Source organism: Chanos chanos, chromosome 15, assembly GCF_902362185.1.
Source record: "Chanos chanos chromosome 15, fChaCha1.1, whole genome shotgun sequence".
Lineage (NCBI taxonomy): Eukaryota > Metazoa > Chordata > Actinopteri > Gonorynchiformes > Chanidae > Chanos > Chanos chanos.
In genome coordinates, this window is record NC_044509.1 from 6,619,798 (window position 1) to 6,645,186 (window position 25,389).

Genomic DNA, 25,389 nt, shown 5'->3' on the forward strand with positions numbered 1-25,389 from the left:
CTTCGTATTTTTTGTCTGCGGTTTTTGCCGAGAATAAAACGGTCCGCAGCCACACGGACACCTTAGATTTAGGCACCTACCCTCCGCTTGTGGCTTACTGAGCAAAGATTAGGATCGGTAATGTTGCTTAGAGCGTAGCCTAATGGTTTTGGCCTCTTTATTCTGCACTGACTGTCTTCTGGCTCCTGGCAGACCAGACAATGGGGGAGCGTAGGCACGTAAAGTCGCCTTTACTAATCACAGTATCTAAAAAAAACAAAGGCAAAAAAACAAAAAGTTGTTTTTTTATGTCACGGCCCAACAACTCAGTCAAAGTACCTTGCTGTTATCAAGAGTTCGGACATGCGGTAGCGTTCGGGAGCTGATGAAATCTGAAGTCCAGCTGCTTGAATTCGTCACTGGAATTTGTGCACATCCGGTTCTGGTAGTACTATGACTCACACAAACACTCAGAGAAGATGCAGTCATCAACTACCCCTCTGCCTTCTTCTTAAGAATACCAGATTATATCTTCTGTCTGTTGTTAATGCTTGGCTTTTCTATACATCAGCAAGCATCCTGCATTTAAAACGAGGAGGCCAATGAGTTATCCTACAGTGTTTCTATAGTAGCATTTGCACTGATTTAGACTGCTATTTCAAGGCGCAGTAAATGCCTGCGCAAAAGTTCATTAAACTTTATGAGGAGTCCCATTGAGTTCATTATGTGGTAGATAATACTGGACCACTCTGGTGAAGTGGTCAATCTGTGGTCAGTATTAAGGGCGTGTAAAACCTGTACTGTTCATGCCCTCAGAGTGAAAACTTTGGAGATTTGTATAACTGGCCAATAGGTCAAATTCACCTATTCAACTGTACTCAACTATAATTTTAGATCAGTTTCAAAGGAACAGTTAATCACAGTGCACCTGCATCATTTTTATTACACCACACTAGTAATGTCTGGGAGGAATAAAGTTTGAAGAAGGCCATGCATTGTTTGATATGTTTTGTTTGTAAAAAGACAAGAATTGAAGACAAACTGGTGTGTGTGCCAATGTTATGGGTCAGGACTGCCTGACAGAAAACTTTTTTTTAGCCCTCACTGATACAATAGTTTGAAGCAGGTTGTATACACACCAAGAGACTATATATTTGATCAAGTACTTGGGCTTTATATGTCATTGTTTGTCAGCGAACTCATTTTATCCATAAGAACAAAGACAGGGAAATCTGAATATAGAGGGAGTGTAATTGCAGAGGACTTGTATAGCTCAAGTTTCCAGAGGGAATAGTGTGAAAACAGGAAGTACATTCTTTCCTTCAGCTGTAAACTGAAGGCGCCATTCTAACTGCGGTTTTTATGGGTTAGAATACCTCACACCATGTTTAAAAGTTCTCAAGTTAAAAATGATCAGTTACACAAGAATTAAGCTTTACAGTGGTTGAAAATTATTAGACTTAATCCCTATCCAATCTTTGCAGGGAAAAAAAATTCACTTCATGAGCTTGAAATGAAAGAAAAGACAAAGCATAATGAGATCATATGTGGGTAGCGTTTTTTGGGGGGGGTTTTTTTTGGAATATTATGTTGGAGATGTAAAGAGAAAAAGATACGTCAAGGCCTAGCTAAAAGACAAATTGCAATTATTGTTCAAATAAATACTGTTTGGTACATAGGACATTCATTAAATTGGATCATGTGATTTCGATTGAATCATAATGACAGAGATAAGGAGCCAGTTCCTCAGTGGTCACAGTGGTCTTGGCACATTAAAGTTCATCACAACATCTCCTCAAATGCTGGAAAATTCTAAACTTAAGCACGGCGTTGAGCAAAGTCAAGTCGATTACGCTGGTGATGAAAACATATTGTGACGACAAAATAACGCGGCTTTGTATCCAGTAGGACTGACACCGTGTCATAACAGTTTTTAATTCCGCACTATTCAGATTTCAGTCAGCTGAGTGCACCTATTACTGGCCTGTCTTTTGAGAATGGTGGTATAGAGTCATGAATTGGGCACGTTTAATAGGGCTCTGGCGTTCAACTGGTCATGCATACACATGTACAGAGGTATGCATTTCATATCCGGAAGAGTTCGTTCAAAAATTATAATGTCTGTGAGAACCAATGGAAACCCCACAACTTTGCATAGATAACATGCTGTAATAATGGCCATCGTATGGATATATAAGTTCGAGAACTGCATAACAAGATAAAGTACTGGAGCCACCTAGTGGGCAAATAATGAAGAGCAATGAAATTCTGCAAAACAAATATCATTTTAATGAGTCCACATTAATATTCTTAAGAGGAAAAACATAGAAAATGTTGTCAGCATCTTCAACGTGTGAGAAAAGCGAGATAATATTATGTTTACAATGCTTACCGCATGAGGACATAGAAACAGGACATACAAAACAGACTCAAGATTGGACGATGAATATCAACATAAATAAATAAAGGAATGATATTTAAAAATAAATTTACCAGATCTCATGTTTTTGTGCTCTAAGGTAAACAGTAATTGGTACAATTATTATTATTAATCCTTCATGAACCTATCAGCTGGTAATTCATCTAATTATTCACATCCATAATAAGACTATAAAAAGATTTGTTTTGTTTTTTTTTCTGTAAACATCTCAACACTTTTCATGGTAAACAAGTGCCTAAGAGAACTGATTCATTTACATTAATACATGTAGTAAAAACTGTCTGTGTGATATGTGTGTGTGTGTGTGTGTGTGACATGACTGTCTCATTAAAATGACAAGTCTACCACAAACAAACACAGAAAATGGAGCATCAGTTAAATTAAGGACAAAAAAAAGAGTCTAGAACGAGAATTCAACAAATAACCCACAACAACAACAACAACAACAAAAAAAAACAAAGAATCAATTAAGCACATTTTGCTTCGATAATAAAACATTTAAAAGCTGCCATTCATGACTGTGACTATGAAAATACACACTTCTTAAATAGGCAAATCACATACATTACTTCAAACTCTCTATTTCTGTATCCACAACCTCTTATCTTAAACTTAACTCTACTGTAACTCCTTCATGTACCGTACACATGTGAAATACGCGCAGAGACAGGCCTTTGTAAAATTATAATAGTACTAGTTCTGAATAAACACAAGTGTTTTCTAATCATTTTGATTATAAAATGAAGTAAACCACAGCTCTTCATGTCCACCTCTTTGTCTTACCATCTCCAGGAGCTCATTATACCATCCTTAAAACCACACGGGTGGAGTCGGTGATTGACCAACGCGCCGTGAAACGTGCAACTCTTTAATGCCGCTCGGCCTCTTATGTCTGTAACTCCAGAAAAAAGTTCTTATTCTTGGAGCGCTCCTCCTCCTCCACTGCTGCGTGTGCGTCGTGGAGGTCCCGGAGCACGCTGAGGAGTCGCGTCACGCTATCCAGTCTTTTCTGGCCTAAAGGAGAAACGAAAGATGACACGCTCAGCGTTGGAGCGACAGTGGAAAATGAGAAATCAAACCAACGCTACATTCTTCTGCCACTGTAGACACAGAAGACTAAGTGTTTTCAATTTGTATCTGAATAGAAGCCTGGTAAAGTGTCGAATACCTTTTTCCAACTCTGGGTCTTCACCTTCCTCCTCTTTTATCAACTCGTAATATTTCTCCCTGTGAGACATTAGAAAATGATTCGCAACACAACAAGTAACGCTAACAAATATTTGAAAATAATTTTCCAGACACACCTCATTTAGCTGCCTTTACCAGCAGAAGCTAACAATCTAAATCAGTCAACATATAGATGTAATTACACGAGAACATGACACTGAGTTTTGGGGACACAGAACTAAACGCTAGACACCTAATGAGATATCACTATTCTCTCCCCTGGATTCTCTTCTCCTCTCTACGCTGGGGCTACAGTACCTCATGGCTTGCTGCACTCCGCTGAGATGCCGGTAGATGAGCTGAGCTTCCAGGTCGGGGTCCAGCGGGTCGTACCATTCCTGCAGCGTTACCCCATGTCTGGTCTTATCGCAACCCGGATCTGCGTGGAAAGAAAACCATCCAAAGATGTTTGACCGCGAACAACATTACATGACTGGATAAACTGGAGCTGAGACGTAAAACAAAGGGAGTGTATTGGGCATGGATGATGGTGCTCCGCGAATTCAAATCAGTACGAAAAACAAATATGTCATCCCTAAGCCTTGTCTTCTGAGAGTATGACGTAATCTTCCATTGCAGTGTAACACAGTGGGTGAGTGAGAAGTGGCACACGCGTCACAGTGATGCGATGAGATTGTGCAGTACCTGTCTTCTCCTTTTGGTGGCAGCAGCTCCATCTGTCTGCTTTATAGACGCCAGGATGGTAGTGGCTCATCGTGTTTGTGTTGTGACTGCATGCTTTCCTCAAGGCAGAGAGCCAATGATTCAGCTCATTCACACTCTACAGGATGTGGGAGAGAGGAAAAGAGAGAGAGAGAGAGACAGAAAACAGAGAGGAGGGGATAGAGAGGGAGAGAGAAAAAGAGAAAGGGAGAAAGAGAGAGAGAGAAGGAAGGAGAGAGAGAAAGGGGGTGGGGCAGATAAGCAGACACAATTTTTATACATGTTACTCAAAAACAAGCAGCATCAGATTTACAGATCTAAACCGGTATAAAGCTTCTGTATAATTCCCATTATTAAAATTTACACGCTTTTGTGATGAGGCTGGGTCTTTTTCCAGAGCTTTCTCTGGGGAAAAAAAAAAAACTGACCTTGCAGTCTAGATAGAGCGTATCCAGCTGGCCTGAATCTTCGCTGGAAATAATTTGCATGACGTTGGCACTGCCAAAACTCTTCTCCTCCACCTTCTCCACCGCTCGGATCTTCGGCAGAGCAATGAAAGAGCTCTTCTGCACGATCACACACACAAAACGCCAATGAAACCCACACATTCCCACCCCACGGCTCTCAGAGATTACATAGGACAAAAGAGACGACACCATTTACATTTTCCTTTTTATTCTTATTACTGTTTTCTCGTTAAATATTTATTTTGAATTTTTCTTTTCCACAGATAACAGATAGATACTGAATTTGTACTGAGTTTGTAAAGACTAGGATATTTCTTGTTATGTCATATTCCTTTCACTGTCTTGTTGAGTTTTCCCATGAGCAATCATTGACAACGTCTTTTCAATAACAAACTTGCTCTCGAAAACATATTGGTGTTACTAGGTGTGGTCTGTGAGCGGTAACCGAGGAAGTAGCGCCGGACCTCACCTTAGAATGCTGCGTTCGCGAATAGGACAGAGTGTCTTTGCTTAGGGTAACATAATACTTTTTAAAGGGTGATGTCATCGGTATGCATTTATCCTTGATCCTGTGGAGGAACAGGAAACCCTCCTTCTCCATAGTGCCACACTGCAGATTCATACGAGCCTGCAGGCCGAGGTCTAAAAAGACAAGACAGTGAGAACCAGCACGTAGAGGAGAAAAGAGAGCAAACAGGAGCCAATGCAACAGACGACTTTCCGCCTTTTGTCATTTTTAAACTTGTCGAGCCGTGCCCAGCGCCATAAAGACAACCCCGCTGTCCGAACAGAGCTGGATAAACTCCGCTTCCGTAAACAAATATGCAAATAAAGCGGCCTTTATTGTTATTATTATTATAGGTCTTACCATCTGTGTCTTCACAGGTGACCAGTTTGGTAATGAAATCTTTGAGCTGATCGATGCCCTGTTGGATAGCCGGCTGAAGGGGAACCATCCAGGGCTCTTTGGAGCAGCATGCCAAAGTATCCAGATTTCCAATGGTCTGAACAGCCTGCCCAAACAAAGCCAGGCCAACAGTTTTACACCTCCCGTGTAGGAGAGCCTTTGTTAAATATAAATCGCGTTATTGCAAGTCTCACTCACAACTGCTGTGTGAGGACACATTTAGAGTTGTTGTTGCTGTTGAAAAGTTTCACCCAGAGCAAGGCGTACTGTCGCAGGCCAGAGAAAAAGAGAGAGAGAGGGAGAGAGAGAGAGACGTGTTTGTACCTTTGCCAGCAGAAGGAGGGTACGGCTGGTGCGGGCATCTGCGTGTTTCTCGCGGAGGTGAAAAAGCTTCGGAGACATGATTGCGGGAGAGATGAAACGGAGACACAGGAAACTGGTCACAGCGATAAACTTCACCTTCTGTAAAGACAAAGGACACGAAAGAGAGTCACGTCTGAGAGCGCAGACTAAGCATATCAAAAAAATATATCTAAGCATAGCAACAGCAAAATACGACACGGTTCGGCCTTCGTCTTATCGACAAATCTGTGAAGACTTCAACCGGTCTATTTAAAACCCCTTGAACTAGACATAACTAAAATACCGCTTTTGTAATCAAAACACCAAACATTAAAATTAAAAGGCCTATTGTCCTGTGCATTTGATATTTGTCTGAGTGTTACGTACCCTGTACTCTGGGTCTGGGAAGCGGGCCTGGACACGTTGATAGAGTTGTTGGAAAACTTGACACAACACTAGGGGGCAGTATAAGGCCGACTGCTGGATGGCATTGAGCAGCTCTGAAAGGTAGGACTGCAGAAGACTGGAACTCTGCTGGATCACGTCTGCCTCAGTCTGCAGCCGGTGCAGGCCTGCGCAGCTACGCGAGACAACCACCGGGGGGGGGGGGGGGGGGGGGGGGGGGGGGTAAGGAACAAAAGGTACAGCCATCCAGAACTGGTCAACCTTCACACGCTTATACTCATTCAGCGACTGAGCTATGACGTGGCGCTGGAGAAGTAACACTAGAGCTGCTTCTCCAGATTTCAGGGTTTTATACCACCCCTCCGGTCATCTCAGGTTAGTTGACGGGAACTGAGCTACATTGCCTGTGTATACAGACCATTCAATAAAATCAGCATCGCGTCTACGCCAGATACAACACGGTAACGAGGGAGCAATAAATTCACGGGGCAATAAAATGTCACAATAAATCATATTCTACACAGCCAAGTGGCAAAAATACGCTAATGCTGATTGATCTCCTCTGATTCGGCATTTAACAAAGTATCGCTCTTATTGTAGTCAATATAAGTAATTGAACATAGTATTCCTGTTACCCTGCTTCTTTCAGCTCCACTTTATTGGGGTCCAGTTCCACGTATTTCTTCTCCTCAAATATCCTGTTGACGATGGGACCCAGGAGCCTGTGTAAGTACTGCATGCCGGTGACCTAATGCCAGACGGGTCACACAAAAGAGTTCAAAGAAAGGCCAGTGCTTGTTTTGTGTGTGTGTGTGCGCGTGTGAGTGTGTGCGTGCGTGCGTGCGTGCGTGCGTGTGAGCACGTTTAAAAACACAGATAGAGGATCAAATTCTGCCAATGCAGCCGAAAATTACTGAACGACGTCTTTCAGTGCATTAAATGTGGCGCGTGGCGTAATTTTAGACACCTACTTTGAGAAAAGATTCCATGGATTTGGAAGCCAAGGAGTTGCTCCGAAACAACGTGTTGGGTTCAGCTACGAGTCAACACAAAGAAAAAGGGAACCGAGTGAACGATGAGCTTTAGTAAAACTTCTATAACACTGTGGAATGTAATATACAACATATTTAATACATATAATAAAGTATATATTTAAGTAGGTCTACATACACGTTTAATACATATATATATATATATATATATATATATATATATATATATATAGAATACATATATTTAATCTATTTGTGATTATGGTGAACATGTCTTCTACATCGTGCAAATTTCCAGTCATAAGGTCATAACATTTGAGTGCATATAATGGTGAGATAGGATTTCTTATATTTCTCTACTCACTGTGCAAAGACATTACATGTTGCTGCATTTAATGTATTAACTGCTAACTATTAATGGATAAACCGGGCTGCCACAGGACCACAGCTGGATTCTTCTCACTTACTGGTCTTATCCAACTCCAGCTTAAAGAGAACGTCCAAGAACTCCTTCACCAGCCCCTGACCCAGGAAGAGCTTCACCAGGTTATTGGCCACTTCCTGTCGACTCTCAGCGGTAGTGGTCTCATCAATCAACATGATCAAATCTGGCCAGTTGCCCTGTTATACAACGCAGACCATCTAAATTACGTACCGTCACAGGGCAAAGCTTCATATATCAAATAAACCACTCTACCTAATAAACCTGGACACATTAATCTGCCTCTCCAATATGTCTGATAGGCACAAATACACTGATGCATTGAAGCAGAATCACATGATCAGATGTGCAGCACTTCTAGAAAGTTCTGTCGGACTCACGTTGAGATGGGGCCCGACGGATTGGCACAGTAACTCTGTGAGAGGCTGATAGCAGCTGGAAGGCAGGACAGTCTCGTCTCTGAGTTTGAGCTGCAGGCGAAGAGACCCCAGCGTACCCCTGTATGTGTGTGTGTGTGTATGTGTGTGTGGGGGGGGGGGGGGGGGGGGTTCAAGAAAAAGTAAGACAACAACATTCAGAGTCAAAGCACCATAGCACTCGTCAGAAAGACAAGCCATTCCAAACCTTCTCCGCACGCGTCCATATGTAATACAGTAGCATGGACCATACTAATAATATCCAGATGTATAATATCATGGTTATATTGTGTCTATATAGATAACGGTGTGTGGCTCTGTTTGCCAAGGCTTGACAGTCGTATGTCTATACAGGTTGTCTTGGTAAAGAAAAGAACAGTAGACCACTTAATATTCCGTCATTCAGTCACTGACATTACTTCGGAATTACGCTAGTGCTGATTTCCACTGTAAAATAACCTGAAAATCAACTGATCTCAAATAAAGACTTATTTTGTACCTGCGTTAACATCCTCTGTTATATTAACACCTTGAACGTAGCACCGACTGGCAAGAGGGCACTGGTTTCAACACTTTTCATGACTACATTCACTCTGGTCAGTGCTGATCAATGTGAGCAGCGATCATACTCGCGCTTGTAGCGTTAATGCAATGCTGGACAACGTGTGTCAATGCACGTATACTTCTTACATAAAATGAGTGTTTGACCCTGTTCACAGACAGCAACAGGCTGGTAATGTTTCTGTTTATTTAACCGTGGGGAGGAGGAGGATACAATTTACAGATAAGGAGAAGACGGAAAGATAAAACTAATAACCTGGAGACATTAGCCCTCCATGTCATAAACCAACATAAAACAAAACTCAAAAACCATTTCCCTTTCACTTTGCTTGCCGCACGATGCAGGCTGCGCTTTCACTGTCAAACAGAAACGCACCAACTCATTTGAGTTTTAGCTTACAGCTTTAAAAGTCTTCTGGAAAAAAAAAAAAAGGTTTTTATGACACGCTAAAGTTAAAGCCACCCTAACAACAGACACACCAATTCAGCCAAACAGTATCAAACAAAATGGGACCATTAAACTCGCTGTCCTGAGCAAAATGTTCCACAGAAAGAAAAAAAAAACAAAAAACAAACGACAGATTTCATAGACGCGTGGGCAGATTTTATGAGACTTGCAGTTTGAAACAAAATAAACGAGAACATTGTGGTGCACTGTCTAAAGATCACAGCGTTTTTTGGGTTGTGGTCAGGGACAGTTGAAACTTCGGGCTGTCACCCACATAACCAAACACAACCTTAAAAAGAGATTAGGTTGCAGCTGTGTATAAAAGTGTTTATGCCGCGTATGTTTATTTTTCATGTGACAAATGTGTTCCCTTGAACTCGTTCTGGCATTTCATGATGTAGCTTAGCTGCAGATTCTGTTTTGAAACCTTCTTTGTGTAGGTTTGCTTAACTCTCCGAGTTCCTCTGGGTCCTCGACTTCACTAACCAGACCTTCCGCCAAAAGGCCCATGTTTCATCTCCTATCTGTGAAACGAGATGCCTTCGGAGGAAGTTTTCAGATTAAACCAAGAGGCTTTGCACCAGGGGAGCCCACCATATAAACCACGCCCCCTCAGGCCACATGCATTGCCTGTTCTAGCTATTTAACATTAGTAACCCTGAAGAGGTAAACAGGAAAAGGAACCTGTGCTTTCTGACCAGCAACCAATCACGGAACAGCAGGCAACAGATGGTGGCCCGTCAAAAATCCAGTCAGGATGAGGACAGCGAGGGGATGTTGTACAAAAAAAAAATAGAGAGAGAGAGAGAGACAAAACAAACAACAACAAAAACAAAAACAGCTTGACTCATTCAAAGAGTAGAGAGAGAGAGGATCACCCATGGGGTAAGGGATTATAGGAGCTTAATAGGAGAATTTTTCTCCAAGTTCATCAAAATGAGATCACAACCAGAGAGAGCGGCAAGAGGGTACTCTGAAACTTAAAACGAAGCTCCGTCAAGAGATCCAAAACCAGGTCGTTCATTCAAATTTCCCAAAGACATGAAGTCCAAACAACTGACGGGCGAAAACGCGAATACAGGCGAGATCCCGCGGATCTTGTGCGGACAGAAAAACCCGCGGCTGAATAATCCTTTGTTTGGGATTGGTTATGACATTTTAATTCCGGTATATTTTTATCTTTCATGAAAAACTGTAGTGCGAATAAAGCAGGGAGGGACAGATGTCTATTAAGGATATGATATCACCAAAATAAATAATGAGACACAGTTCCTAGGCAGCAGATTTTTTCTCTCTCTCTCTCTCTCTCTCTCTCTCTTTTTAAGCATGACTAAAAAAAAAAAAGACTGAACAAGGAATGTTTAAAAGCATGGATGGAGTGAATAATATTTTAAGACCATATTCTGTTAAATGAGGTCATCGTAGACCAAGGCAGGGGTTGGCCTGGGAAAAAAAAAACTGTTATCATTTGTTGTTGTTGTTGTTGTTGTTTTTTTTTCTAAGAAAAATGGTAGTTCTCTTTAATCTTGCAATCACACGGATTTTGAGTCAATGTATGCTCTAAATATAATCCCCTGACCTTTGCTAAGCTATATGATTATAGGAGAGAGCAGGGCCCTTATGCTACGCTGCCGTCAATGACAGCGAAAGAGGAATAGAGCAATACTAAATTCCAGCCATAACTCCAGCAATATTCAGAATAATAACCATTCTTGGATATATTTGAATCCAGTAGATTTTGATGTGTCATCTGTTATAACTGTTAAATACAATGACCTGTACGTAACTACCCTGTTTTAGTATCGCTTGTCATAACTTTAATAGTCTCCTATTTATTTTTATCTCCTCTAACAAATATCTATTGTATTTCCCATGAATCTTTATTATGACATCACCACCATACGAGCCCAGCCATTCAGTCCTTGATGCCTTTCTGTGAGCCTAACTGGCTCCAAAGGAAAGGGTCTTCGTTCGATGACTCAAGACTTCGTCTAGCCTTTGACTTGAGTCACTGAAAGAAGACTCAATGGCCAGACGAAGACTTTTCACGGCCCTGTGAGAGTTGTGTGTAAAAAAAACAAAAAAACCAAAAAGAACCTCTGTGAGTCTGACCCGAGGTGTCCCAAAACTCACAGGCGTAATCCCAAAGGGCGCTGACGCGTGGCTTCTTTGTCCCCTCCCGCCACGCCTGCCTGGCCTGGCCTGGAGGGGTAGAAGCCTTGGAGGGTTTTTTTTTTTTTTTTTTTTTTACATAAGCCTTTCCATCCCACTCCTCCTCCCAGCCTACTCGCTAATCCTCGCCCGCAAACCTACGCGGCCAAATGATCTTTTACTGCAGAAAGAGTAGGGGAGGAAAAAAAAAAAAAATCCCGAGATTTAGCTTGGGAAAGGATTATCACTTCCTGTCAACACATGGACCGGAACAGACGCGCCCGAAGTCCACAAAAGCCTCCCCGGAGAACAGTGGGATGGCTCCGTAGCCTGCCGCGGCAGCCGGCTCAAGAAAACGGGGCCGAATCAGCCAGTCCCCCCCTAATCCACGTCTCGATGACGGTAAAACTCTGGTGTGATTCACACTCTCGACGGCGACAAAATGACCTTCATCCGACAGACGGGACAACGCCGGCGAAACCAGAATTTCGGTTTTGGGGCGTGGCAGTCCGATTTAAATCGGGGGCTTCTGTTTTTAAGAGGTTCCTGTTGAAATGCATTAAGGTTTTTTTTTTTTCATGTATCAGATGTGTTTTAATAGCCAAAATGAGAGAGTTCTGACTTTTCTTCACTCTGCACCGTCATTTCAAAAGCCACTGTGACCGTCAGAGAACACGTTTTTGTTTATCTCTCCTGAATTGACTTTTTATTGTTTTAAAGTGGGGGACACTCACTCGTACTGGCTGTGTTTGGGTTTGTCAGGACCCAGTCGGAACCAGCCCTCCTCTTGTTGTGCAGACTGCAGTCTGTTGATATTAAACAGTACCTGGCAGACAGAAAAGAACAGACACAGCTTTCAGTACGACTCTCACATGAAAACAATCAGAGACAAAGTCAATGACTGAACCACTTGCATCAAGGACGGGCTCGCGTCTGCACTCTGAGACTCGCTGACGATAAAAATAGCTTCCACAAACATACAGTCCAGACATATGACCCTACGAGCTCGAGACATATTGTGAAAGCTCAGTCGTGTCTGTCCTTACATATAATGACTGAATCAGCAAAAAGTCAGGAAATTGTGTTCCAGAGACTGAGGGGGGAGGGTTTTTTTTTTTTCTTTTCAAATGTCACCTTTCCAAGAAAGTCATTTCTGCTGACAAGGTCCCAGTCCCAAACCTCAACGCTCAAAGGGCTCTCAGGGAGTGTGTCGTCCAACTCAAACTCAAAACTCTCGTTCCAACGCGGATAGCAAGACTTCTTCACAACCTAGAGCAAGTTTCACAGTAAACAGCTTTAAGATATATTCAGGTATATATCTTAAACATTCAGTTACTGACTGCAAATTATAAACACCACATGAACACAAGGTATCACATGATGCAGTAAAAGCAAGATCACTGAGAATCAGGGAATCAGTCTGAGTAAATTTAACTTTCAAACAGACTTGCCTTCCTCTTTAAAACCAACACTGAAAGCAGAATGTGGTTATTGTATTTTAGGTGTGTGTGTGTGTGTGTGTGTGTCTCAAGGGGAAAAGAGACACTAGTTTACCGCGCTCTCGTGAGTTTTGCCGTTGTATCTGACTCTGACAAAGGGGTCAGACGCCCCATTGCGATCCTTTTTGGCAAGATCTCTGAGGATAACAAAAGAGAACGTGAGAAAGGTGGCAAAAAAACCCAAATGTCTGAAAAAAAAAACAGATTAAAAAAAAAACAGATATATAAAAATACTGTCATTAGAGTCGTATAGGTCCCCTATGTAAATTCTGGTCTCTGGCATTCACTGTTCTCACTGCCCACATCTAACCATTCTTAGCCTCACACAACGTTTTTTTCTATTGTCCCTCCAAAATGTCATAAATATGTGAAAAACACGATCCTTTAGTAAACGGTTCCATGTAATTTACTCCTGAGGACAAATTAATGCAGAAGGTTTGTTGAATAGACCCACTCAATGATGGCAGGTCTTCCATGTTTTATTTCGATCCGGTTTCTCACCTAGCCTCCAGAATTTGGCAACGTAGTTTTCTTGGCGTGTCCCCATCTCCTACCACGGATATCTGGAGGTGAATCTCCCCTTGTACCTCCTCATCAGGATCAATCTCCGTCAGGTTCATCCAACCGTCTATGCCTAAAACACAGCCCCACAGCAGAATAAACAGCCATGAGAGATCCTCACTCACGATCCTGTGGATATGCAAGGTGCTTAAACACATGCAAACTGTAAAGAATTGTATTTGTAGATACCATAAAGGGATATGATTGATTCGTTTCGTGATCGACTTGAAATTGAGTTCGTTAATTAGAGAAAAGACTCAGGGGGGGTGAAAATCCATTGATTGACTTTTCACGCGGTCCTCGACCCGAAACCGATTGGAAAGCAACTCCACAATACACGCACACGCAAGTTGAGTAGATATACACACGCATATACGTGCTGAAATGCAGATTTGCAAATCCAGACTCTAACAATCCTCTCTTTGTTTTCACAGACATATAAAAACACACTCACTCAATCATACACAGACAAAAATACACACACACACACACACACACATACACACATACAGAGTGAATACAGATACAGGGTAAATCTGACCTATCGTATCCTTCCTCAGTAACTCTGGCTTTAAGAGGCTTAGTGTAATAGAATTAATGTTCTAGCTGCATTTTCTACAGCTTAACCTCTTATCAGAGCCTCTGTATTCTCTGACATGAAACATAAATTCACTCTGCCCAAAACGAAAGCGTACACACACAAATACATCCGCCTCTGTGTCAACAGCTCATTACTGGACTTTGAGACAAAGACGGACCAAAAGCCAAATAAATTCCAGGGGGACATGTTTAAACGGTGTTTAGTCAATCAAAGTAAAACATGTCAATCAGCATTCAGGTCAGGTTTCTCGGCTGGAGCAAGAAACAGTATGAAAAAACCCCCCCCAAAAAAAAAATGAGGAAACAGGTGAAATGGGGAAGCAGTCTGTGTAGATATTCCCATAACCGGTCAGACACCCCATGTGTTTCTGCCTGCGTAGCTTGTGACTGAATTCAAATGCCTAAGAATCCTCTCCACTTCCTGCTGCCTGAGACCACGGGGCTTGTTTATCCCAGTGGAACGTTTGAGAGAAATGCTTTTTTTTTTTCTTCTTCTTTTTTTTTTTTTTGATTAGTATTCCAGGATGGCACTCGCTAAGGCTCATTGCACTTTATTGCTCCGTTGAGTAGCCCCAAAATAAACCCACGGCCAAACCAACCCTGGCAGACTCTTCCACTCAGCAAAAATGGAAACAAACGTGTCTCCGGCTCTTCCGCCTTCGGTCGTTTTTGTTTTGTTGTTTTTGTTTTTGTTTTTTTTAAATGTAACTTGTTGCACTGTACGACCCAAACATTCTGACATTTCCAGCATTGGAGCACGCCCACGCGAAAGATTTGACATTCTCGATGTGTCTTCAAAATTGCGACCGCTCAATTTGAAACTGCCTCGTTGGGGGGGGGGGGGGGGGGGGGTGTTAGTATTATAGCATTGTGAAGAAATGAGAGGGCCAGCAGGTTCAAACACAACCAAAAAGGAAGACACAGTGAAAGAAAGAAAAAAACCCTGTCTGTTAGAAAATGTTTTACAAGGAACAGAAATTGGAGGGAGAAAATTGGATACAAAATAACTATAATAACCACAGAATAGTCTACATAATAGCCCTGTCTGCAGTGGTTCCAGGATGACCAAAAGAAATGAAATTAGATTACACAGTCGAGGTTGTAGAGTGAGTGCGAGGACCATTTCTGAGCAATTTTCCACAGAGAAATCTCACAGCACAACATTCACGGCTAGGACGTGACTCTTGACGTCCATACATTTCAGGACGCTCACGTGTTCCTGTGTTCGAACGTGCCACACACATTCAAAGGGGCCCGAACAATTCGATAATCTAGATGAGCATTGCGAAATTCTCAAAGGCCTTCTTCATAAATACGTTCAAAAAGAGGCACCACTCACTCACCCACACACACACACACCCACACACACACACACACACACACACACGGGGGATAACCTTTAAAGATTCGAGCTCTCTGCTTCAAACAGTTCACCCACGTACCTCTATGATACTCCAGCGAAAATCAGTCTTCTTCTACAAAAGTCAAGTGTGTGTGTGTGTGTGTGTGCTCCCTACTCACACTCTAACCAGGGAGGACAAAAGTCACAGAGCAGACATCCACAACTTTCTTTTTGCCCCAGCCACCAAACTGAGCTATAGGCCTGTACTTCGATTTTTAAAAGCCTAAAGTCTTTTTTTAATTTTTACATCTGAGCACCATAAACGGGTGTGTTTTTTTAAGTGGTTGAGAGGATATTCTCTCCATAACACATTAAGGACTTTTACTTATACAAAAGCCTATTAATAATTTTGGGCCAGCTGACCAGTATTGGTTACTGGTGGACTTGAGACTAACTGGTAATTCAGAGATTTAACCACTGAGCTAACTCAGCCCCATAATAAAACAGAGACCTTAAAAGGACAGAGCAAAACTGAAGTTCAAAGAAAACAGAGTTCAAATCTCCAGATTCCCAATAAGTTCACGGCGCCATTTTTATGTCAAGCCTCATCGATCTCAAACACATCATTTTAATATCATTTTTCACCTCAAATACCTCATTTTAATACCGCTTATTCTTGACCAATGAGAAATCGGAACTAATGATCCAATCAATTGCGAATGACACGCTATCTTTTAACCCCACTGTATATCATTACTAGAGAGCTACAGGTGCCCACACTTTCGTTTTTCTTTCTTTGTTCTGTTTTTTTTTTTTTTTTTAATTCCACATACATTCTCTCTCATCTCGCTGCGTTTCAACGTCAGCCTTCTCTTGTCATGATGACGAAGCATCATTCCTCATTACACTGAACGATTACGCATGACTCACAGTGTTGCACATCACGCAGTGCCTGTCATCTGGTGACATGATCATACTCAGTTGCATTTCTGTATCTTGATATCAGGCACTTGCCCATGTACAGTTAACCGATCGGCTCGACCGAAACAGGTCGCGAATTTCGTGACGGAGACCGTTACGTTAGAGACTGCCGCACCGGGCTTTCTCCACGTCGGTGGGCGTCTCCGAGTACGAGTGTGTGACGAGTGTGTGATCTCCTCTCAAGGTTATTTCAGTAGGAGGATCACAGGCCAACACAAGTGTTAGCCCCCAAGCAAGCGCGTTGCATTCACACCCTGTCAACCCGAGAAACCGCTCTGCCCATGCAACAACGCACCTCTATTCCTGTGGCCTCCATCAGCCGAGATTTTTCTAAATGGGATATTTTTGTGTGTGTGTGTGTGTGTGTGTGTGCCTTCAGAGAAACAAAACAGCATACAGGTTTTGTTTGCTCTCTAAAGACAGAAAGACCAGATAAAAGGGTCAGGGTTCCAGCTGTCAGACATGGTCAGGTCTAGGATAAAAGGTGTGTTGTTTTTTTTGTTTTGTATCCATAAAATGCTCTCTGCGGTATGACATCTAGAGAACCAGAACGAACAGCAGATGGGTTTCGCAAGCCAACGGTTCCGTCAAAGAACTGGAAATGGTATAAAGCTTCAGAAAATTATTCAGGGGGAAAAAGTACATGGATTGATAACGTGTTTTTTTTGTTTTTTTTTTTCAATATGCACATTCTATACCTGTTGATTAAAATGTACTATAGGAAAATATCCCCCCCCCCTCCCCACCCACCCTACCCCATTTCTGCAAGAAACCTCAGTTCGACTCAACCCGCCTCCAAACTCAGGTTAACCGCTGGTAGTCATCATCTCTGCATGAGGGCCAGTGTGAGTAAGATTCTCCCCCACATAACTGTGTGACAATAATGGAAGTTCCTATGGTGATTCGTGACTCAGCCTCCCTGTCTAGCCTCACGAAATCCGTTTTAGCCCTATACTGGCCCAGTGACTCAGTCCCAATATCCCCAACAAGACCACGACAGAGCGAGCTATGGGGGAAAAAAAAAAAAAAAAAAAAAGATAATGGTCTTTGCGTAACGGGTGGCATACCAGTTCAGTTTTAAACTGACAAGTTTGCAGTCAAGAGAAAGAAAAATAGATTCTGTTTGATAGACTGAGACTGAATTGAAAGACAAAGAGTAAAAGAAAAAAAGGGGGGGGGGGGTTTAAGAAGAAAGACCTCGTGTCAACAGTGAAGCAACATCCAGTCACATGGCTGTCATGTGGATCACAGCCCACGGGTCACATTAAAATCTCATTAACCACATTGCAACAGTGACCTTATGTGCACTTTTCAATCACTGAGAGAAGATACCGCACTACAAAAAAAAAAAAAATGTAGCATGCCTTTTTATCTTAGGTCAAAGGAAGGCCCTCATGGTGTTGTACTCTCCAGGAAAAGTCTTACCTTGGGGTTTGGCTGAAAGAGCTTCTTTGCTGATTGACACCTTCCCAATTACATCATCACGACTGAAGGAAAAAAAAAAAAACATGTTTGTTGTTTAGAATCACGCAGACAAAGACGTTTTTCTAGCAGACCTAAAATCTTTAGCAATGACGAGACTGTCCCTAAAGGTCACAGGCACTGCCTTCAACAAATCATTTGCCGTCTTGATGAGGGAATGCGGCAAAAATATATATCAAACACTAACATCAATTACAGGTTTATCAAGACAGGTGACATTTCAAGTAAGCAGAATGAAACTGAATCTGCAGTACCAGTGTGAGTGAGTCAAACAGCAGGCTGATGAGTGGCTAGTAAGTGGTGTGTGCATGCATGCGTGTGTGTGTGTGTGTGTGTGTGTGTGTGTGTGAGAGAGAGAGAGAGAGAGAGAGAGAGAGAGGGAAAGAGACCTAAGAGAATCCTCGTCCATCACGTGAAAGGACACAGTGTGAAAGGTGGGAGGGAGATGAACATTGTATTCCTCCCCCCAGAAGGGTGACAGTGTCTTCCATATCGTCGCTGTCCTAAGTAAGAAAAAACGAAATGTTTCAAGCAGGAGGTGAAGATAAAACATGCCCTCTATCACTGAATATGTACAAAGCATCATTTAAAACTAGACAGTTTCAAATATGCTGCATCAAAAGATAAAAAAAAGGGTGGAAATTCATACTTGTAGTATTCATAAGCGCATTGCAGGTATAAGTCAGTAACGAGGTACTAGGCAATACTAATGAGGCAAAGATACAAAAATGATGTATACATTATGCTTTCAGACTGCAAAAACATCACATATTCTCTACATTGTGTACCTTAGCCACTGAAGTATGTTTTTATAGGGGTCAAAGAGGATAATGCCATCATAAACACTCATAAGCCATAAAAGCTCTAGTTTATACCGGAGAAGGCTCATGGGTGATTGGGCATAACACATTCTAAAACTGCCATGAATATACACGGCAATTCCATCTTTAAAATGCTTAAAACGCTACTCAAAACCAGGGAAACAATCGGTTGGCCCCCAAACGGGAGCGGCGTGTACGCAAAACGCCACCAAAACAATTACCCATTTATGATCGTTAAGAAGCTTCTGAATGTTAATGAGATGGCTTGCATATTAATGATGGCTTTAAACCAGTTAAATATTGTCGACAAGTTAGTCACTGGGCGGACAGTGATAAAAAAAAAAACGCACCGTGCTGCACATGGAGGAGACAATACAGCTATAATTATGACCACGTTTTGTGGAGGTTATCTTCGACACGGCTATCTAGATTTTAAAAGTACAGGGATGTGTGTTCTAACAGCATGATCTGTAATGGGTGAGTTTTTAACACATAACGGTCGTGCTAGCTAGCCTTCCAAAACAAACGACTGACTAATAAATCATGAATATGCCGATTTCAAACAGCTGTAGCGACGAGCAGATAAATACTGTATTTCACACTACAGTACTACAGCTCCAAAGAGAGGAATGTGTGGATACAACAACGCATCGTGTGTGCGTGCTGCCACATACAGAAGGTTGTTCGCTAGTAAAACATTTACGAACAAACCTGGTCGTTTCTCACCTCGTGTCAAGTCAACTAATGTTAGTTCATCTATTACAAACTATCTTCTCATAAAGCCTTGGCAATGAGTAATGCTCCAAAAGGAATTTTGCGAGGAAATGTCAAATTTTTGTGTGCAAAGAAAGGGCTTTTACTTGTATTCTAGCAGACATGTGGTTTATGTCCCCCTGTGCTCCAACAATGATTACCTGATACAGCCGCTCGGTTTTCGACTCATCTGGGTCAACACTGAACACATACTGTGTGTTTCTGGCCTTGTCCATGAACAATCATTCTGACTTTACAGTATATCAGACCTGAAGCAGTTGATTTTTCTAAAGATTTCAATGTATCGCTAATCTACAGTTTTAAGGTTTTTAATGTTTCTTGAGCTACTTAGACACACGCACACACACACATAAATATATATGATTCAAATGATGATTTATCAGTGCAAAACTGGTCTTTTAATGTGCTGCAAGATGAGTCGTGATTTTTTTTTTTCCTTTTTTTAAAGAACCTTATGATTGATGGTCAGTGTAGTGATGTGAGAGATTTGTTTTAGAAGAAACTGGTCATATTTAACAAGAAAACAGACAATAACAATGACATCTGGGGAAAAACCTGTACACTCATCGCCCCTTCTCTAACGCATTTCTTTTGTATTGCTAATTTTAGCTGATTGCATGCATAATGGCCTGGCTTTAAATGGCTTAGACATGCAGAGAAAATGAAATGCTGCTAGAGACACCCCCCCCCCCTTCCCCCCGCCGCCCCAAGTTCAATTTATGCTAATCGACATTTGAAACAAAAGCCAAGTGATGGTAAGACCCCACTCTAGTCTGTCATACATACCGTATTATGGCTTCATTATCAATTCTGACGATACAGTATGGATCACTGCTCCCAGTTCTGCGGGGGAAAAAAGTCAGAAGACAAACAATGCTGTTATACACCAACACAAAACCAATTATTACCACTCACATTATCAGTAAACTGTAACTGCTTCCCTAATTAGAAACGCAGCTATGATATGCCAATCAAACTGTCCCAAACACCTCATGCATACATTCTGGGCCTTCCTCTAATCTATAAAAATAATAATAATAATAACAACAATAATAATAAAAACTCGTTTCAACATGTCAGTGTGGGGCAAATCAAACATAAAAGGTATCTTTTTCTCTCCCTGGTGGCACTGATTGGGCGCCCCTTTCATCCAATATGCCAGGGGCAGTGTACTTGTTCCTTTGGTGTGTCAAAGCCTATGCCAAAGGGCATGAGGCACATAAAGGCTTCCCTCATGAAGCCTTTGCAGAGACACAGTTCAAAAGACCCTCATGTTTCAGACGCAGACAGACAGACAGAGCCATGCAGGCAGAGAGCATGCTCCGTGCGGTCTCCCTTTCAAGCCTCAACACTGATTGGCCCAAAGGACGGTCGGCTGGCCCCCTCGCTCCTGTCTCACATCTTCGCTGTCTGTTTTGAGGGGGTGTTCTGATCGCAGCTGAATCACAGCTCGAATGGAAAAAAAAAAAAAAAAAAAAAACGCTTCTAAAAGACCTCCGCCACCACCAACACACACACACACACACACACACACACACTCTAACACACCCCGGTTTTAAAAAATGGATGGTTTTAAAAAACAGAAGTGGGATACCCTTCTTTAATAGGTCTAATGTTCTGCTGAAGTGCATCCCAAAGGCTGAGCTTGAGAAGAATTTTCATTCATTGCAGCTGTAATTAACGAAAAGGTAATCTTCATCTTTTGTCTCAATCAGATATCCATTTTCTTCCTCTTTTTTCTTTATTTTGAGAGTGCATATTCTGCTTCCAAACCCCCCCCCCCCCCAAAAAAAACCCCAAACGTCTTTAATTAATGCTGATCATTTCCATACCGAGACAGTAACAAGCCCAATCAAATTCCTACAGCCATGAAATATCTTTCAGCTGCCTTTCTTTCAACTCAACAGACGAGACTGGTGACTAATCAGGTTGAGGCCTTTGCACAAAAGAATATCTGATGGAGGCTTCACGACCCGCGAATTCCTTCGCCCAGACGCGGTAGGTAATGACAAGCGCTGACCAGCAGCGCGCGAAAGTCACGTCTCCGGGCCAAGAGAATGGGAGAAGGCCTGATTCATCTCTGCTCTGTTGTTATCGGCGTAATGGGGGGGTGGGGGGGGGGGGGGGGGGGGTTGGGGGTGGCGGTGGAGAGACCCGAAGCTGTCGAGATCAGGTGCTGCATCAAACAGTTGCGCGGCTTTGGCAGTTGAACCACGTACTCGCGTCTCCACGCCACCTGCAAAACGGCGATAGCGCCGAAGACTTTACAATAATGACAGCGGCGGAGCCCGAGAGCTCTTTTTCTCTCTCTATTTTTTTTTTTTTTTTTCCCTACACCCTGAGGGTCCACTTCTGAATTACATTCTGACTCAGACTCAAGAGAATATAAAATAACAGAGAGGAAAGTTCCCTTGCACTGACTGCTGCAGCAATTCAACTTTATAAGAAAAACACATTACAAGCAAATTGACAGACAGCTTCAAACGTTTCTGTTTGATGAGCTGCGATGGCACTTCTGTCTTTTGGATGCGTGAAGAAGTTAAAAAAATTTATATTTTCACTCATGTAACCTTGATCATTCACAATCAACAACAAAAAAAAAAGCCACGTGATTTGCACGATGATGAGAATTTTTGATGCAAGTAAACCCTCCACCAAACACTGGACAATTACTGCTGCATTGCAATGCTAAATTCTTTTTCTGACTTCAGACAAAAGTGTGGTTGAGTGATTTGTAAGAACATACCTGTAGATGACTCAATCACTGTTATGAATCATTCTACAGAACAAACTATATCAAGTCATCATAATGTGATTCATAAAACAATGTGATAACTGTCTATTACTTTATAATCGTATGTGTTTACTTCAAAAGAAGACAAAGTATGTGATGTACAGCTGCCTCAGATCCCGAAAAACCAGGACAGTATAACGAACAAGGACTGCATGATTAAACGCAGCAAACAACTCGCTACCATGTTACATTTGATTTGCTTTTAAGCAATCAGCAATTATCTCAAGGAAAAAAAGAAAAAAAAAGGAGAGAGGCAATTAGTGCGCACGGCACAAAAGCACAACCCAAAAATGTGTCAACAGACGGACTCCGAGGAGCCAGACTGTTCATGGTCCTGGAAGTGGGTGCAATCTGTCGATTTTTGCTGTTTGGCAATGTCAGCACACCGTCAATGCAAACAATCCACACGACATTTGTCCCTCAGCCAGAGAAAGACAGCCTTCTGCTCAAGCAGAAAAACGTGATACAGAGAGAGAGAGAGACAGAGAGAGAGAGACAGAGAGAGAGACAGAGAGAGAAAGACCTGCTAGCCAATTTAAATTCTTTCAATTCCTATAACAAAATAAATCAGAGATTTAAATTGGAAAGAGAGGCAGAGGAGAGGGGTGCAATGTGTCAGTCTCTGTTACCTTGCAATGCGCTGAGGGTATTCCAGTATTAATGAAGGGCGTACCCTCCTCTAAATGAAGTTAATTTTCTGACAGAGACTGGGAAGAGCACTTGAGGCAATAAGAAACATCGTATCACCTTTGGTCCAGACTATTGCCATTGGAGTGGCTGGGTTAGAACGATCACCTTGGCTTTGACACCTTCTGACAACTTGAGTGAGTCATATAATGTAGTCAAACACTGGATGACTGAGAAATGGCATCAAGGTTTTGGATCCTGCCAAGCATCAGCGGCAGTGGAGGTCACTGCAAACAAAATTTGTTTCGTTTTTGCTCCACCAGTTTATTGAAGGAGAACTGTTTATAGAGTGGATTAGCAAGTGCCAAAAAAATGTCCTGTGCCAATGAAAAACAGCTGTTTGACCAAGAGAAAAGCTCAAATATGTTGGAGAGTGGGCGGGGTTATGCACAGGAGTATGAGAATACTAATGACTGAGAGGTTTACAGCAACTTTTAAGATTATTATATTCAGTGCTGAGTTCATCCCCAATGTAACAGACTTTGCACTGCAGACACTTGTGGTTTCGGGTGACACTTCAGCTTTTGAGCTAATTTGACAAACTTTTACTATAAAATAGCAGTACGTGGTCCCGTTACCTAGGCAACAGATTAACTTTCCCTGTCTCCCTTCAGAACATCTTTCAGTATCTTCCCGTGTTTGTTCCCTGTAAGTCATAAAACATGGTCATTGAAAACTGATACACGGTCACTGGAAATTCTAGAGCTTTCTATCAGGAGACACTGTGTACATCCATGTCACTGACTACCACCTCAGAGATGGAAATGTGGAGAGGCTGATAGACAGATTGAGACTGTCTAGAAAGAAAGAGGACGCAATTTAAAGAACGGCCCCCATGAAGTGTAAAAAAAAAAAAAAAAGTCCAGATGATACAGTGTAATAATGATGTTGTGATAGAAACTGAGCATCTGTGATCCAGGAGCACTTGAGAGGTATTAAAATGATACTAAAAATCCAGCAGCTTAGCCATCTGTGTGATTTCAACAGTTGCTCACAGCTTGCATGAAATTTTCAAAGGATCCCCCCCCCCACACTCTGTAGTAAAAATGCTATCTATTTTCTGTGACCAAAGCTTACTTTAACATTGCTATTGTAGCTTTTTGTATGTGTGTTTGTGTGTGTGTGTGTGTGTGTGTGTGTGTAACATTTCCTCTAGAAACTGGCTGTCAAGACTGCAGTACAGTGATTGCAAGTCAAAATTCATAGTGATTTTTTGGTAAATTCTTGCACTAAAATTGTTTCTGGTTTCTAAACCTTAGTAAGATTTATAATCATTCCAAATGTTGTAATTTTGTTTAATATATAACACTGAGTTATTTTCATATCTTAAATGTCTTGGGTTTAGTTTATTCACATGCTTTAGTTACCTCATTTAAGATCACTAAAATTTGTTTGCGTTTTAAAATGTACATTATTTCTGAATCTGTTATATACTACGTTTTATATCATATCTTCAATCGAGCTATACAAAATAGTCATTCTTCAAACATCTCAGTGTAGCTGTTTTAAAGAAAAAAATACAGTTTCAGTTTCTTGACAGCGTCTCAACTTCCTTTCATTTCGAGAGCGTCAAAAAATCTGCAACAGCATTCAAGTGGAGTAAGACGTATAAAGATTACTTACATGTCCTTGATTGGCAAGTTCTTCCCCTCCACAATTCTGATAAACAGTGTACTTCTTTTGGCCATTGCTCTAAAATGCACCCTTGAAGATATGTTTAACTGCTGTGGAGCCTTATATCAACAGGCAAGGACAGTTGTATCCTTTTCGAAAAACAGACGAGAAAGCGTAAGATGACGTTCCGAACATCGTTCTGTCTCTATGAACAGAAAAGAGACTTCACTAAACGACTCAACCCATGGGATTCACAAGCAAAATAATCACTTCACCAGCAAGTCGATGAGCGTCTGTCTTTCACGCACGCACACACACACACACGCTCGTCCAGGACAAGGGAACCGTAGCAGAAATGTTTGTAGGAGGAGTGTCCGCGACGGATCGGGGACATTAGAAGACAGCATTGGCCCGATTGCGACGTGACGTAGCTTATTTTTGTGGTTTTAGGGGAAATGAAGTTTTCTGTTCATCTTATAATTGCCACGTTCTCTCTGTGACTGCAAATCAGCAGAGCATATGATATTAGGGGTGATATGACGAGTAAAAAAAAAGAAGAAAGGAACAGATGAATAGAAATGCAAACATACCAATGACATGTGTTTTGATGATTTAGGAGGCTATAAATGACAAATGTGGGGTTTTTTTCTGACAAAATCACAAATGATAAAGTCACTGCTGAGGGTAGCTGTTTCTCCTCCAGTCAAACAATGGCCAGTAGTGACCACTGAATGGCCCACTTGTGGACACTCAATTTTTATTATACACAGCTGTCACCTTAAAAAGGCTAATAT

At 41.8% G+C, this 25,389-nt stretch overlaps 1 protein-coding gene across 2 annotated transcripts; it reads right to left on the reverse strand.

Moving 5' to 3' along the window:
- Nucleotides 1–3,194: 3,194 nt before the first annotated feature.
- Nucleotides 3,195–24,857, reverse strand: rasa4 (RAS p21 protein activator 4). Of its 2 annotated transcripts, XM_030792681.1 has the most exons (22): nucleotides 24,605–24,857; nucleotides 20,287–20,343; nucleotides 18,295–18,408; nucleotides 17,849–17,910; nucleotides 13,441–13,573; nucleotides 12,995–13,076; nucleotides 12,575–12,709; nucleotides 12,175–12,266; nucleotides 11,577–11,579; nucleotides 8,245–8,362; nucleotides 7,890–8,043; nucleotides 7,402–7,466; nucleotides 7,066–7,178; nucleotides 6,413–6,605; nucleotides 6,008–6,145; nucleotides 5,645–5,789; nucleotides 5,246–5,418; nucleotides 4,738–4,875; nucleotides 4,292–4,427; nucleotides 3,905–4,025; nucleotides 3,588–3,646; nucleotides 3,195–3,433 (listed from the first exon to the last, which is right to left on the reverse strand). In XM_030792681.1, exons 1-22 carry the CDS (start codon nucleotides 24,667–24,669, stop codon nucleotides 3,306–3,308), a joined length of 2,424 nt encoding a protein of 807 aa, XP_030648541.1. In that variant the 5' UTR covers nucleotides 24,670–24,857; the 3' UTR covers nucleotides 3,195–3,305. The 2 variants fall into 2 exon arrangements, with proteins under 2 accessions (XP_030648541.1, XP_030648540.1); XM_030792680.1 differs by lacking the exon at nucleotides 11,577–11,579.
- Nucleotides 24,858–25,389: the final 532 nt, after the last annotated feature.